This window comes from Octopus bimaculoides, chromosome 21 (genome assembly GCF_046866305.1).
Source record: "Octopus bimaculoides isolate indiv1 chromosome 21, ASM4686630v1, whole genome shotgun sequence".
In the NCBI taxonomy this organism is placed as follows: domain Eukaryota; kingdom Metazoa; phylum Mollusca; class Cephalopoda; order Octopoda; family Octopodidae; genus Octopus; species Octopus bimaculoides.
The window spans coordinates 36472250-36490541 of NC_142948.1; the positions used below are offsets into that span (position 1 = coordinate 36472250).

The 18292-nt window shown below is 34.5% G+C and overlaps 1 protein-coding gene across 3 annotated transcripts in view; it reads left to right on the plus strand.

The window, feature by feature from the left end:
• Positions 1-18292, plus strand: part of LOC106874603 (protein SCAI) — a 207198-nt gene that overhangs the window by 166082 nt on the left and 22824 nt on the right. The window contains exons 5-6 of one of the 3 annotated variants that reach the window (XM_014922428.3): positions 164-199; positions 14007-14021. The exons of 1 other annotated variant lie outside the window; for it this stretch is intronic. In XM_014922428.3, the coding sequence (XP_014777914.1) occupies positions 164-199; positions 14007-14021 (51 nt within the window). The remainder of the gene's footprint in view (positions 1-163; positions 200-14006; positions 14022-18292) is intronic. One more of the 3 variants, XM_014922502.3, reaches the window with a different exon arrangement.

The window sequence follows — 18292 nt, forward strand, 5'->3', positions numbered from 1 at the left end:
ACCGTCTTAACAGTTCTAAAATGACTTGGTTCCTCTATCATGTTTTACCATGAGCTATTAATTCCTTCTTTACCTTGTTGAAGCTATACTTAGACTCTTAGACTTCTCAGTAGGCACCAACTACTGACATCTGATTTGTGACTCCAATTCTCTCTACTAACAGAATAAAATGGAAAGAAAACCTGTGTGCACAAAACCGGTAAGTTCCTTCTGCATTCTACAAAGAATGGTCTCGTAATACATCTCTTTCTATGTGGGTGTAGATGCTTGCTACCCTCCTCCTTATCTGTATAGCGCCTCCTTCAACTATTATTATTATTATCATTATTATTATTATTATTATTATTATTATTATTATTATTATTATTATTATTATTATTATTATTACTACAACTGCTGCTGTTGTTACTGCTACTGCTGCTGCATGATTTAGAAACAAATAAGTTCATCAGTCAGTATTAGCTAAGTACTAAAACCATCTTTCTAACTGTTTTTAACCTGTTGTATTATGTTTTTCAACAAAAAAAGAATTTCAATAAAATATTAATCCTGCCGTCAGTCTCTCTCCCATCCCATTTTCCCAAAAGAAAACGTTATCAAAAAAAATTATCAATTGATTTTTTTTTTTTTTTTTTGCTGCAACTCAATATTTTCTTTATTTCTGCTTGACCTTTAATCTTTGATCAGTTTTTAGTCTTGATTATTCTGATTTTCAAGTTGCCTTTATTATCATCCTTTTTGTTGTTGGTCTGCTGACCAAAGCTGATTCCAAGAAATAGTACATGCATGTTCCGACCTGGATTTTCAGTTCAGTGCTAGAAAAATTGTTATTATTATTATTATTATTATTATTATTATTATTATTATTATTATTATTACTATTATTATCACTATGTTGAGGGGAGCAGACATCTGTGTTGGAGCTCCACAAAAGTGTAACTTTTGACCAGATTACCTTATGAAAAAGGATTTTTTTGTTCCACTTTTGCTAGCCAAGTGCTTTCAAGTTGTTTGGTATGGAGGAGGGTTTTGTCTTTGATGTTTTTAACTTTTTTATAATTTTGGCAAATGGCCTTTTGCAGTATTTACATACATTGCAAGATGCACCTCAAGTTAAAGAGCAAGAGGTTCTCACCACAGTGGTGGCAGCAACAACCTTAATAATATAAGCAAGCATATCCTCAAATTATTTTTAATTGAAAAAAATATAAAAAAAGCATTTCAAAAGCAATTATGAAAATCTCAAAGGACATGGAACTTCAATCTAAACACTTGCAGTTGTTCAATAGAAGACACAAGAAAAATAGTGTTGGTAACATTGAGTAGGTAAGGGATAAGCAGTGTTGATAACAACAATAACAATATTCCATCTTTTGCAAATGTGAATCAAAAGGAGTTACTTGTATAGTGCATGGATCTCAGAATATGGGGATCCAAAATATGAAGAGCCAGGGATATTGGCACTGACATTGAACCATGGCTTCCTTGTGACTTTTGCACAATAGTATGTATATATGATAAACACTGGAATGATTGTAACTAATGAGCCAAATAAATCAGAAAGCTATCCCAGAACTGTATCCCTTTTAGTGAGTGGAGCAAAGGTAAATCAGATTGGAGGTGCAGGGCAGAAGGTTCAGTTGCTACATGTGGGATACAAAAGGAGCAAAAATGAGAGCATTTCATGTAGCATCAATAACAGTAGGCTTTGAGGTGAAAAATATGACTATTGTTACCATTGTTTCCAGTCATAGCTCTAAGTATAGCCAGAATGGAATGAAATGAAATTGCCTCATCCTCAGTGCTACACGTACAAAGGCTGACAACTGAGAAGCCAAGGTCTCCCCTCCAGCACAGGACTGACCAGAGGCTGTGTGCAGCAGTAATATCATCTTGGAATGATGGGGAGGTAGATGCAACAAAAAAGCAAAAGGGTGGGAAGTTGTTGGAGGCAGTAAGAAAAAGAGAATGTGATCCATGACTAGGGGCAAGCAAAAGGATGGATGTTCATTCATGAAGGAGTACCCACTCTCACATGAAGCCTTACTTTTAAGTACCCCTATTATTTGATTTTGATACTGTCTGTAAAAGAAAACCAATTAAAAACCATTTTGATTGATGAGGAAATGGAGATGATTACAAGATAATAAATAGTTGTTGAAGACCAAGTGAGTGGTCTATCAACAGTTGAAAGATTACAGCCTTGCGGATGTGGGGCTCTTCAGTTCAACTCTAGCCAAAAACGCTCAAGAGTAATTTTGAGGCACCCACTTTATTGAAAGTGATCAGAATGGGAGGTAATTAGCCATAGGATGCCATTACACTATTTAGGTGTTAACTTCTTACTTTTGTATTTGTTTTGTGTGTCAAATTTTTAACTTTGCATAACATATTGTGTTATCTCCCCACCCTACAATTTATTATACATATGTCTATTCCTTGGTTTTGCAACTCTTTTGTATGGTGCATTTTGTATTGTATGTATGGGCCCTGATGGCCATTATCATCATCATCATCATCATCATCACCATCATCATTATTGCATGTCATAAGAATTAACTAAAAGGGTTGAATACAGGAAGAACATCTGCCTACAAAATCAATTTTCAGGGCTTAGGTCAGCCTGACACTTGCCTGAGGTTGTGCAATGGAACTGACCCAAAACTGCATAGTTGGAAGAAAGCTTCTTGACCATATAGCCACAGTTGCATGCATGCATTCATTCATTCATTCTGAGACTAATGACCTAGTGTATAACTCAGTGTAGACATGGTTCAAAATGAAGCATTAGTCAAGTACAGAGTGGTAATAAGAAAAAGATGACAAAGGAATGAATGATTATTTTATGAGCTTCATTAGCTTACAGCAGTTTCTGCTTTAAGATGCAGTAGATTCACAGTTGAGTATGTGAGTAACATTTTATAGTTTCATGTGTGTGTGTGTATGTGTGTGTGTCTGCATGCATATACTGTTGACAGGTGTAAAGCTTTCTCTCCATAGGGATTTGATTTTCATATTTGCCATGTCTGTGTTCTCCCTGTTCACTGGTATAATTAATAACAGTGAGATGATTTACACTGGCAAAATGACCTAGCAGTTATGAGTGCAAGTATGCTGTATGGTTAAGGTATTTACTTTACAAACACATGGTTTTGAGTTTGATCTGACTGCAGAGTACTTTGGGCAAGTCTCTACTAATATAATCTTGGGTTGACCAATACCTTATCGGTGGCATCTAGTAGATGGACACTAAGTAGAAGCCTTTTATCTAAGTGTGTGTGTGTTTTTCCAGAAAGCCACTGCAATGCAAGTTTGGGAAGAATGAGTTAACAGAGAGCAAAACAAGAACACTGACTTTTTTTTTTTTTTTTACCTTGTTTTGGATTTAAAAATCCATTATTAAGAAGATGGAAAGCAAGCTAGCTTTGTCTGTACTGATCAAAATAACTAATCAGTTATTTTTCAAATGCCAACACTGGAAAGGAGGGGCTCTGGCTTATGCAGACTGGTTATGTTAAATCAGCCAACTAGCTGATTTACCATTAAGATACAAGCATTGGAAAGAAAACCCGGAAAGCCAGTGCTTTACTAATGAAGTTTCTTGAATCAAGTTAGACACTCCCTTGTCATTCTTATCATCAGAAATGTAGTGAACCAATAATTGGTTCATGGGAAACCTGTAAACAACAATGGTATTGTTCATAAATTGTCCTATAAAACATATATGTATGTGTATGCATGAGTATATGCATGCATATATATATATGCATATACATGTATGTAGTATATACATGCATGTGTGCAGATATCTATATATGTGTGTGTGGAACTGCCTTGAAGAATCAACCCTGGTGTTTATTTTTTTTTTAAGCCTGGTACTTCTTCTGCCACACTCTTTTGCTGAACTCCTAAGTTATGGGGATGTAAACAAACCAACACGGGTTGTTAAAAGTGGTGGAGCCATCCCTGTACCTCATTGTCAATACAATTATTAAGATTGTGTGTGTGTGTGTGTGTATACCTGTACCTCTGCTTATGTCCCATAACTTAGGTGTTCACCAAATAGAATTTAATTGAATAAACACTAGGCTTAAAAATATATACTAGAGTTGATGTGATTGACTAAAAGAACCTTGAAGATGGTACCCCAGCATGGTCACAGTCCAATGACTGAAATAAATAAAAGAAATGGGGACTAAACAAGTTGCAATGCAGGCAACCCAACCCTACTAGGAGAGCAGTAACTGTGAATAACAACTAAGCAGCTAACACTTTAGTTCTGCCACAGAAAACCTTTCTAGCGCCAGTGTAGCATGATAAGTTATACTCAGTTCATGCAGTGAAATGGTTGGTCCTAGGAAGAGCATGCAGCTGTAAAAAAAGCCATATCAGAAAAAAACCCCAACAAAAACCACAAAAAAAGGTAATTTCCTCTGTTATTGTGTGTAGCAGATGATGAGGTACTGCAACAGGAGGTGAGACTAAGACCTAGCCAATCCATGCAAGCATGGGAAAATGGGTGTAAAAATGATAAGATTGAAAATAAAAATGACAAAATCTAGAAATGACAAAATACAAATAGAAATCCTAACTAGCTGCACTGTTATATAAATATGATTTTTATACACACACACACTGTTCATCACTCTTTGTATTGTTAAAATAGAGATGGGTTTGTATATTTCTCTTATGTTTTATTTTCTCATGATTGGTTGAAGCTGTTACTGCCAGCTAACAGATCCACTGGGTTGCTTTCCCTCACTCTCTTCTCTCTGTCTATCTCATACAGTCTCTTTTTTTCTCCCTCTTTCTAGTCAGTTAGCTGTTGTTGTTGATATTGGTCACAAAAGCCAGTATTCCATCTGGCTGCACTGATGCTGTCTCTTGTTTCAAGAGCCGAACACTGTGTGTGTGTGTGTGTGTGTGTGTGTGTGTTTGTGGTGGTGTATGGTATGGTTGCTAACTATCTGGCTAGCTACATGTTGGTAAATCTATTTGTACAAGTGTAGCTATGTTTATATGTTGCTGTGTGTGGTTATGAGTTATGTGTATGTGGTTTTGAGTGTGTCTGCATAAGTGTTATGAACTGATGTTTATGCATTACTATTTGTACTGGTGGTGGTGGTGGTGGTGTGTGTGTGTGTGTGTGTGTGTTTTAGTCAATCATGTGTGCAGGTGTAACTGAATTTGTGTGTATGTACATATGTATGTAACATATGTTTGTATATATGATTTATTGGGTTTTATGTGCTTTTGTGTATGTATGTATGGAATGTATATATGTAATGTATGTATTATTATGTTTGCGCCTCTGTTCTTAGAGTGTTGTGTATTTCTCTCTATAGAATGATTAAATAGCTAGAACTTACCATTCTATCTCCTACCTCTACCCATCACCACCAACACTGTGGTGTGCAGCATTGGTTGATATTATTGCTGCATAACATATTCACAGAAGCATCTTCATCTAACACCCCCCCTACACACCAACAACCATCTCCCTCCTTCTCTCTGTCCCACACCCCTACATTCTACTGTCAGTTTGGAATACAAAGCAAACAATAATACAATTTGATATCAAAATTATCACATTGCTTTCAAACCGTTTTCCACTGAAAAGATCAGCATCCTTGTTCCTTCATGGGGTTATATAGATTTCACTCTTCTGCCCTTCCACCCTCCCTTATCATCATCATCGTGACCACCACCACTATCATCATCGTTATCATCTTAATCTTATGTATACTCACATCTTTGCTTCTCTATCTTAAGAATAATGAGTGACAATCTGTTGTTGTATTTGTTTCCTCATCAGGTAGAGCTGTGCAAACATTGTACACACACACACACACACACACACGCACACACACACACATGCACACACACACACACACACACACACACACACATGCACACACACACACACGTATTAGACCACATATGAGTGTGAAAAACATACAAATGATATCACAAATATTGCAGTAACACATGGATGCATATATTCAGACTTTCACACTTGTTTTTGCTGGTGTTGACTTTTTGTTTTATTTATTTATTTATTTATTTTTGTTCTCTGAAGTTGAAGGCAAAAAAACAAATAAAATAAAAAATAACGAAATTACGACAGGTTTCCAATATTTTCATGGAATAACCAAAACAAGAAATAGCTGCTCTATAATACTTAATGACATACATACACCACATGCATACAAGAGAGCATCGACATAGCTGCTTGACCTACTAGAAAAAGAAGCTAAATCTTGCTCAAATCACACCTTAAGAAAAGAACGAAGAACACAATAGATAATGTAGTCATGTAGTCTTAGGTAATTCATGTTTGGCTAAAAGACAGAATGACTTTGGCTGGAATGTCTTTGATCAAAAAGATTTTCAGAATCAGAACTGATGTGTGACTTAAACAGTAATAGACATACACATACAACACAACTCACACAGTAGGAGTCATTGTGAAACATTTTACTGTATTTGTGTAAAATTTCGATGTTGTTGGTGGTGTCCTTGAGTCCCAGGTCAACTCTGATTGACCAGATTTATAACCAAATGCATCCTAACCATCCCAGTTTGAGACTACTATGCTTTGCTGATGAAATTTGATAAGACTGCAGTATGTCTGTATGTCACCATGTTTGATAACCAAAGATCAGTTTGTTTTTTTTCCTATAAGCATGAAAATAAATAATTTTCTATGAAATTAGGTGTTAATCTTTTGTGACTGTTTCCTTTTTTTGTTTTAAGAGTCACTAATTTTTCCTGCAAGGTTTTGTTTTCTTTCTCCAAATAAGAAATAAATTTCAATGCATTTAGAATTATTTGCATACAACATTCAGCACATCACCTCCTTCCTTTCTTATAGAAGAGAATTCTTATGATCTTTTTTCTTGTTTCAGTCATTTGACTGCAACCATGCTGGAGCACTGCTTTGGTGGGGTTTGAAAAATACGTTCTGACCCCAGAACTTATTTTTTAAACCCTAGTACTTGGTCTCTTTTGCCAAACTGCTAAGTTACAGGAATGTAAACACACTGATACTGGTTGTCAAGCAGTGAGGGGGGGGGGACAAACACAGGCACAAAAACACATACACACACATACATACACCACACATACATACATATGTGTGTGTATATATATATATATACATATATATATGTGTGTGTGTGTGTGTGTGTGTGTGTGTGTGTATATGTGTGTGTGTGTGTATATATATATATATATATATATACACACACACACACACACACACACACACACACACACACACACACAATGTTCTTCTTTCAGTTTCCATCTGCCAAATCTACTCACAAGGCTTTGGTTGGCCTGAGGCTAAAGTAGATGACACTTGCCCAAGGTGCCACGCAGTGGGACTGAACCTGGAACCATGTGGTAGGGAAGCAAGCTTCTTACCACACAAATATGCCTGATAACCTTTCCTTATTTAACATGGTAAAGAGGGATTTGAGGAAAATTTGGCTGTTAATTCTAATTGGTCAAACAACCACATAGAGACTCCCAAAGGAGTGGCTGGAATGCAAGTCTCATTCAAGCAGAGCAATGCTGTATTGTTCTATAGATTTGTTCTATAGATTTTTTAAAAGTAATCAATGTCCCATTTCGACCAACTTGTTGCTGCAGGGAAGGCAAAATTAAATAAATACAATTTATCGCAATATATAGCAACAAGTTTTGAGGATGCGGATTTTGTATCTATTTTGAAAATTTTACTTTGATTTTGGTTTTGTTTTATTAGTTATCTTTTTTATTCCTGTTGAATTTTGTTTTCTTTCTTTCTTTAAAAAAAAGAAAAATCAATTTAACAATATAAGATTTCTCACAGAAGAATGTACATACAAATGCATTCTGCTGTGGTATTGGAAGTTTTAAGTCTATGGTTTTGTTATTACTCAAGTTTATAACCTAAATCCCACAAATGTATAAAAGTATATGGTGTGAGTATTGCTAATTTAATCAATATTTTTGTCTTTCTGGCCAGGATATATCTCAATCTCCTGAAAGTCTATTGACTTGGTTTATCCCACTGAGAACATTGCTAGCCTGTGTGATATCTCTTTGACCATCAGTGCTTATGGAAGTTGTATTTTTGTCTTTGGTTCATTTTTTCATTGCCTTTTTAGAAATTCTGGCATGCCTAATTAGTATAGGATTTTTCTGCTAAATGTAAGCATTTTAGATTGAAGTTAATTGATGATGATGATGAATAAATTATTTACATCATCAAAATATAGCTGCTCCCAACAGTAAAAGCATTACTACAGTGTTGAAACCACCCTTCACTGTGTTTCAATACAAAATGTTTTCTGATTCCATCCATCTGAAATCATACACCTAAGCCTTCATTGAAGCAACATTTAAATAATTTTAATACAAAACCCCACAAGCATATATATATATATATATATATATATATATATATATATATATGTACACACACACACACACACAATTTATATATATTTTATAGGAGTCCTGTAGTTACCCGTTCATAGGAACATGTTTGGACACTTAGAATATGAAACTGTATCTATAAATAGATACAGTTTGTTCAGAAGAATAACGGTAATTATAGACTGTAGAAAAGAATTTCATGTATTAGCTACACAGTAAATAATAATGTTTAAAGAAATAATTGAATGTGACAAATATATATGTTGGTTTCTCTCCTCTGGGAATTCCTGAAGCTCTTCTTTGGGTTCTCCCAAATGAGAGAAAAATATATTTGTCTCATTTGATTATCTATCTACCTCTCTATCTATACAACCACACACACACATATCTGATTAGTGTTTCTTACAATTGTATGATGTCATCATTATACATTAGTAATAGCTGTGTGTCTGAATGCATCTGGGTAAAGTCTTGGAGAAAGTCATTGCTATGCACCTTTTGTAATCTTACATATGCTTAAGTGAACTTTTAACCAGACATGCTTTAATGAACAGGAGTTCTTTAGCAGTATACCTTTGTGAATGTGTTTTGTGTTTGTACCATAAATTGTTATTGAGATTGGTAAAATCATTAGAGCATTCAACAAAATACCTTGCCATATTTCTTCTGGCTTTTTAGGGCCTCATTTCAAATCTAACTCAGTTCAATTTTGCATTTCTTCCTTCTAGCACTCAATAAAATATTACCGATTGACTACTGTGATGGCTATAGTTTCTTTTCTGTAGATTTGAGGCCTTGTACCTATGTTGGAGATTGTTGGATGAAATACCTTGTTTTATTTCATAACATCCCCTTACATTCTAATCTTAAATGTCACTGATGTCAACTTTGCCTTTCATCCTTCAGAGGTTGCAAAAACAAAGTACCAGTCAAAAACTGGGGTTGAATTCCAACTAACTACCCTCAACAGTTTCTGAACTTGTGGCCATATAATTTCTAATAATATGATTTACTATTAATTTTCCATTGCAAAATATTTGAAATGTCTCTCAATATCTGATAATTTAATTTGATCTAAATTATTTCATATAAATCTTCTGTTGGTCTATGAATGTGAAGGACATGTGAAGACTACAAAGAAATGAAGCTAGCGTGTTCCACTGGATGTGCACTGTTAGTATGTATATATGACAAGTCAGTCGAGAGAAAAATTGGGTGTAAGAGGAATCATTTGTGTGCAAGAGAGAAGACTTGCTGGTATGATTATTGGATGGAACCTGTGGAAGAGTGAGATCCAGAAAGGTGTGGGAGAAATTAGTGAAGACCAGCCTTGGGTGTTGAGCCTCTTGGAGATGATAAAAATGATTGGTGATTTGCTGTGCTCAAGAATATCAGTCCATCTCAGCAAAAATGAGGCCCTAAAAAGCATACCGTTCGTGTCTATATGCCTCCACACTCAATCTGTCCCTGTCACACCTCCCCCCACAACTCATCTAACACCCATCCTTCCATCATTCCTCTAACTATGGCACTGCTCACTCAGGTGCTGTAATTTCATGTTATCGATTATTCCTTTCCTTTAAATCACCTTTGTCACCCATCCCACATTTTGTTTTCCATTAAACACTCCTTTCTCTTGAACACCCTCTTACATCTGCCTTTGATGACCCCCCCCCCCCCACACACACATACATTTGTTCAACCCACTAGAATAAAAATAATGAAGGGAGCCAGACTAAGATTTGAGCAATGGAAATTTGACTTAAAAGTGCTACTGGAAATTTGAAAACATTGTTGAAGTACTTTAAACAAAGGAAATTCTGATGAAAGTGCTACTGGAAGTTTGAAAATGTAGTTGAAGTTAAGATAGGAGTTTCACACAGATCCACCTGCACAACTTACCATCACTTGAATTAGAGATAAGCTTGAAGCAGAAGGAACTGTAGTTCAGAATGACTTCAAGAAATGTTCTGGAAGACTGCCATCATTGATGACTCCCACAAAGCAAGAAAGAGCACTAGAAATATTGCCAAATTTTGAGAAAACGTGTAGCAAGTGTGTTGTGAGACAGGAATTATAAAATCAAACATCCATTGCACTTTGAAGCATTGTCATTGGAAGAATTACATTCCAAGAAAAGTCCCAGATGTCAATGAAGATGATCTAGACTGAAGAGTGCAATTTTGTGAGTTACACTTGGCAAGATGTATAAAGATGCACACCTTCCAATAAAGATTGTTTGGAGTGATGAGGCTACATTTAAATATAATTGGATCAATTAATCACTACAGCTGCACCTACTTGGGGACCTGAGAATTCACATATTACAGAGGAACATTATGTTAATGAACCAGAGGTTAATTATGGTGCAGCTTACCACCAAAAAGATTAATTAAACCACTCTTTTTTAATGGTATTGTAACTGATCCCATTTACTTGAACTTGTGATATGTCATGCCAAGCATTCAAGAAGACTTTGAAGATCTGGAGTTTATTTTCAGCCAGATGAGACACTCCAACACTACTATAGTAATATAAGGATGAAATTTTGCAAAACAGATGGATTGAACAAAGATGTTCAGTAGAATACCCTCCATGTTCTTCAGACTCCACCACCACTAAACTTTTTTTATGGAAATACTTTAAAAAATTACAGTACAAACCGGCCAAGGTGCTGCATAATGGATTAAACCTGAAAACATGTAAACTTTGTAACCACACACACACACATATACACCTGCTCTTTTTGTAAGTATGTATGTATATGTGTGTGTGTATGTCTGTGTGTGTGTGTATATATGTATGTGTGTGTGTATATATATATATAATATTTATATTTGCATATAAATATATGTGTAAACATGTAAATATGTATTTGGATATGTGTATATGTATGTAGTATTCTCTTTTCAAACTACTTTCTTTTCTACTAACAACAACAACAACTACAGCTCCTAAATAATAAATATACATTGGCTGTTAGCTTCAGACAGTGTTTTTATCACCAGTTTTCATTTTGTTTTTGTTTATTTGTTTGTTCTCTCTCCTCCTCTGTTTGTCATATGATAAATTTTATAACATTTATGAAGGAGTTGTTATTATTGTCCCAGCAGAAGTATGGAAGTTTGGAAAAAGAAAAGTAGTCTTTGTTTATAAATGACTATCTAATGATATTTCAATGTAAATTTTTCAAATTATTAACAAAATGTTTAGCTCCTCTAAGAATACTAATTCAGTTTTCAACTTTGTCTTTATTGATTAGTTAAAACTTATGAAATTTAATCTTGATCAATCCTGTATGTATGATACTTGTGAGATTAGTGTGTTGGACTATTGTCCACATGGCATGGGTACATGCTGTAGCCATTATGTCATGGGCTTGACCAAGATCCATAACTTTGCTAGTTTCAGTTTGGCTCAAATAGTTTGCTAGAGAATAGTATAGGTTATGAATAAATAAATATACTGACTTATATACATACTTATTTTGTCTCAGGAAATTAAGCCCAAGTTAGCCTTGTCGATAGATTGGGTGTGAGGGTTGAACTACTGGCTGGTTTCATTGTTATTGAATAATTTATCAGGATTTGCTCACTTTTCATATATTTATTGAATGTAGAATAGATTTGTACTTTATGTTTGAGTGATTAGCAATATAGTGGGCATCTGTCACCTGTAATAATAATATTGTAAAATAACCACTGATCAGTTACTGAAGTGCTAGTCCTCTATAACCTCTTTCAGGAAGAGCAGTATATTATTATCAGAAAAATATCTTACTTCCAGCAGATTTATACATTGAAATACATCATAAATAATGTACTGTAGCTCATTGAGTCAATGGGTTACTGCTGAAAAGAAAGATTCATCTTAACAGACAACAGTTTCCTGATATCCTCTTTAGACCTAGGGTCTTATTTGAACTCTTACCCTTAAAAGCTAATAGAATGCCCATAAGTTACACATCATCTTTTCTGCTTACAATAACAAACTGTAACTACCCTATGTTACCTCTATGTAAAACTGGGCCCCTGGCAAGAACGCAGCAGTGTTGATGTTGGTACAGAAACTATTGATCCTTTAGTCAGTAGTTTAATTTGTACTAACAAGTTGACTAGATCTAACCAACAAAGCTTTGTCAGAATATTCTTAAGGGGAAAGCCTCTGTATGGTTATTGAACTTGCTAGGAGTCTTCCTTAAATTACTTCCTGTCATTTTAAAAACAGGACATATTAGATAATGTCATCCTAGATGCACCGTATATGAATGAAAGAAAAGATGTTAACAGTTGATACACATTTGAGTATAAGTCTGTTTGATTAGGGCTGACTTGATATTAAACATCAACAACAGTTTGACTGGATGTATGAATTAATTGCAAATGATATTATACATTACAAGAACCTATTCAAGGCAACTGACATTATATATTAGGATATTATAAATTATAAGAACCTATTCAAGACAACTTGTCAAAGCATGTATCTACCACTTGCATGGTGACTATGTCACCAATTACATTACAGAATATATACCTGCCATTCCATCGTCTCAAATTAGATACTATAAATTATTTCTGATATTATAACTGTGCTGTTTTATCTCCACAAGGTAATTGACGTAATTGGTAAAATGGTTGCACAGCAAGTGATAGACACATAGTTGTGGTTATATGAGCAAGTCTGTTTCATTTTCTGTCTCAAATAGGTGCCTATAATGCCTACTGTCAGAAATTAGATGTAGTTGTTCAAGTATTAATTAAACTAAGTATCAGTATGAACTTTCAATAGTAATCTGAAAGAACGTCCACTTCTTGAAGAAACTTTTAAAAATTGCAATGAAGACCCCCTTAATTTCCTTTGGATATATTAATAACCTCACCTTCAATTTACTTCTCCTGTGTTTTTATATTTTGTTTTGTCTAATTTCATATTTCAGAACTGTGACAATATTTTAATTCCGCTCTTATTCTTGTTTTATATATATGTATATATACATATGTATATATATATATTGTAAGCTAAAGGGCATATTTGATTATTCGATTTTTTTGAAAATTCTGTAATATTGAATTCATTGTTGATTATTCAAAAACTGTTATTAATTTGGGAAATTAGATATAGACTATATAAGAGAGTTCTTTTGTAGCTTTGTTTTATAGCAAAACTTAAATGAATTGACATTGAATACTGGCAGCATAGTAGTAAAGTTGTGAAAGGAAAAAACAAAGGAATTTTTTCTGTAAAGTTAATCAATTCTGCCTTTTATGCTGTTATATATGTATACGCATATATACGTGTGTGTATATATATATATATATATATATTTATATATATATATATATATATATATATATGCGTGTGTATGTATATTTATATATATATATACTTATATATATATTTATATATATCCTATATCCTTACACCTCACTTGCACTCCTTCATGTCATGATATCACCTATATATATATATATCTCTACCATTATTTTTTTTCAAGTAAGCATTCGTTGTCACTGTTTTTTTTTTCTTTATTTCTATTATTTTTTTAAACCTTGCTATTGCTGCTTTGGCATCAACAGACGTCACGCCGCCAGGTAAGATATCATGCATGTTTTTGAACTCTTTCCATTGTTCCTCATCGTCGTACCGTTTTTGATATTGATATATATATATATATATATGTATATGTATATATATATATATATCTTAGCTGGGGCCATCAGCATGGCTACAGCCAAATGGCTGAAACCAGTGAAAGAGTATCTCTATCAATGTTAATCACTGAATCAGTATTGATCTAGCTCTATATGCTAGCACCGTTTCAATCTTTGCAATTCTTTCTTTCTTTTTCTTTGTCTTATGGCATCTTCTCTCTTTATACGTCTCTGATATGACATCAAATAACACTTTGCTTCATCACATCATACAACAAATTAGACCATATCATCATTTTTTAAAACATTACATATTATATATATATATATATGTGTGTGTGTATATGTATATATATATATATATATATATATATATATATATATATATATATATATATATATATATATATATATATACATACATACATGCATATATATATATGTAATATATATATATATATATATATATATATATATATATATATATATATATATATATATGTAATATATATATATATATATACATACATGCACACACACACACGTATACACTCATACACATACTACTATTCTGTCTTCAGTTTCTTTCTTTCTTTAGAAACATTTTTTAACCATTCTGTTTCTTTGAATGATTTCTGTATTCCAATAGGAAGAACAATCTTGTACATTATAACTTAAACTCACTCTGTTTCTACTTCTTATATTCTTCTATTAAGTAAACAATAGTTTATCTCATTTCTCTTTTATTAGTTCTTCAATTAACAATGCATTCATTTCTATATGTGCTGATATATATATATGTGTGTGTATGTGTGTATATATATATATATATATATATATATATATATATATATATATATATATATATATATATATATGTATATTATATATAGATATAGATGTGTGGTTCAGTTAGTAGATAGGATAGCTTGAAACACACATCTTCCTATATACATGTATATATACTTTATATACAAGCTTTTTCATCTGTATGTACAAGTATTTTGCTTGGATTTTTTTTTAAGGGGAGATGTTCTTTCAATACGTCTTTTAACTCATCAAATATAAAAAAATTCTGCCAGCTGAAATAGACTACTTCTTTAACCAGTTTATAATATAAATGTTCATGTTGACTAATTTTAATGTCAAATTCAAGTAGGAAAGGCAAATTTTCAGACATAAGAAATGAGAATGCTAAACTTCTTGTTAAGACAAATTTTAGAATATTGTAAAATATTCTTCACGTTCAAATGTTATAAAAGTAACATCGAAGTGAAGTTAATGTTTGTTCAGATGAAACCAGTTATTTGAATGTTGTAAAAAACTGTTATACTTTGGTTCTAAAGTACAACTACTAAATTTGATGTGAAATTCTATTTCTCTGTTGTATCTATATATTTGCCAGCTTGTCATCAATGTCCTTATGTTTCTGTATACATGTATGTATATATGTTGTTTGATATGTAGACCCAAGTCAGTCTTGATTCAGTACTCTATGATCGAAGGCATTCCAACTATAACCATAAAGTTTCGGATCACATTATCCAATTTATTTTTTCTTTCTGGAAGATTGTAGGATGTGCTTTCATGGAATTTAGCAGCTATTTCTTCTACCAAATGGAGTGACTAAATAGAGGCTTCCTTGTTTATATGTTTATTCATACAAGCTTCTGCCATATTCTACCATTTTATTCTATTAACAACAGGGGTGTCTAAGTTCTGTGAAGAACCATACTTTGTGGAAGTATCCATCTCCTTGGATAAGTCCAGCTCATATATGTACTGTGGAATAGAGAGCCTGAGTCATACACATCTGTAGGGAAGTCTGTGGTTATGATGTAAATAAAATTAAATATTTCACAGTTTCAGAGGTCAAACCACTACACATATTGTAGAAAGTGAACTCTATTTTATTTATGTAAGTTAAGAGAGACAGACAGTGCCTATGATCTTTTCATTCCCCTTCCATTTACCGAGGAAAGCATTTGGAAGAAAAATGTGGCTCAAGAGGGAACTGAGTCCAAATACTTGCAATAATACTCTAATGGTACCCAAGGACTAGGTATAGAATCCAACAACATTATCCATCCCACTGCAAACTATAGCAATAAATAAAGTCTAGTCATTAACATCAAATACAGAACATTAGTGTAGTGATGATGGACCAACAAGGAAGCCAGCTATATGCTGGGTCCAGAACTTTGCTATCAGTACTGATGACAGACCTGGTTGGAGGCTACAACTGTACTACTTGCAGCAATGATAAATCTGGTCAGAGGTCAAAACTGTGCTGCTTATAGTGATGATACATCTACTCAAAGGCCAGAGCTCTGTTTAATGATGATAGAACTGGTTGGAGGCCAGAACTATGTTACGTATATATACGAGGACTTAAACTCAGCTCTTCAAGCTAATAAAAGATTTGTTTGTGATACATTGCTCCTGTTGTTGTTATTGAACTCCAAGTCAGCTTTAATTGAGCAGACTCATGATCAAAGCTGTCCCAGCTGAGCTCTTTTTATTTTTTTAATGAAAAGTACATTTAGGGACACATAATATATTCATCATTTTAGAAAATCATGTGTTGATTTGAGGGGAATTTGGCTGCATTTCTAATAGTTCAAGGTACAATATAGGAGCTTTCATAGCTGTCTCATAAAGAGAACAAGCTCTCGCATGGAGCAAATCTTGTAGTTATCATGTGGTCAGCTGAAGCTGACCACATTATCACTCACACCTACATACACACAGGGATAGAAGTTCTATCCTTGCGCCATCCATTAACTTCTATCAGCATATATCTTTATGGCTATTACCATTGTTCCACCACTGACAATTCTACTCACTTGATGTTAGTAAAATAGATATATCTATTTTACCAGTAATTGTTGTATATGTTGTTTGTGTTGTGACTTTTTTCATTGTTGTCTTTGTCTTAATGTCAAGCTTTGCATAAGGTTGCTTTGCTCTGAATGGGTGCATTTGTGTTTATACACATGTGCATAGACTTGAATATTCAACCCCCCCCCCCCACACACACCTACATGCACACACTATTATATATATATATATATATATATATATATATATATATATATATATATATATATATATATAGTGTTTGTGTGATTATAAATATTGTGTGTATTTATGTATGCACAAACCCCTTCAGGTAGATGGCCCTGCTCAGTATGTAGAAAAGGAGTAGGTAGTAACTCTATAAGATGTACCCGGTGCAAGCTATGGACACATAAGAGGTGCAGCAACATCAAAGGCAGGTTAACTAGCAAGTTAGTTTTTGTTTGTGGCAGATGTTCAGGTGCAATAAAGACTGCAAACAAACAGGAAACAACTTCTATCTCATTCCAGGGTGAAAAACTAGAGGTAGTCGATAGCTTCCGCTATCTGGGCGACCAAGTTAGTAGTGGGGGTGGGTGCGCTGAAAGTGTAGCTGCTAGAATAAGAATAGCCTGGGCAAAGTTTAGAGAGCTCTTACCCCTGCTGGCGACAAAGGGACTCTCACTCAGAGTAAAAGGCAGACTGTATGACGCATGCGTACGAACAACCATGCTACATGGCAGTGAAACATGGGCTGTAACTGCTGAGGACATACGTAAGCTCGCAAGGAATGAAGCCAGTATGCTCCGTTGGATGTGTAATGTCAATGTGAATACCCGTCAGAGTGTAAGTATCTTGAGAGAAAAGCTGAACATTAGAAGCATCAGTTGTGGCGTGCAAGAGAGACGATTGCGCTGGTATGGACATGTGGTGAGAATGGAGGAGGATAGCTGCGTGAAAAAGTGCCACACCCTAACAGTTGAGGGAACCCGTGGAAGAGGTAGGCCCAGGAAGACCTGGGCTGAGGTGGTGAGGCAAGACCTTCGTACATTGGGCCTCACCGAGGCGATGACTACGGACCGAGACCTTTGGAAATGGGCTGTGCGTGAGAAGACCCGGCAAGCCAAGTAAGATCGTTGCCAGTGCCCCTGGACTGGTTCTTGTGCGGGTGGCACATGAGATGCACCATTTTGAGCGTGGCCGTTGCCAGTACCGCCTGACTGGCTCCTGTAGGATTTTCGAGCGAGATCGTTGCCAGTGCCCCTGGACTGGCTTGTGCGGGTGGCACATAAAAGACACCATTTCGAGCGTGGCCGTTTTCGTGCGGGTGACACGTAAAAGCACCCACTACACTCTCTGAGTGGTTGGCGTTA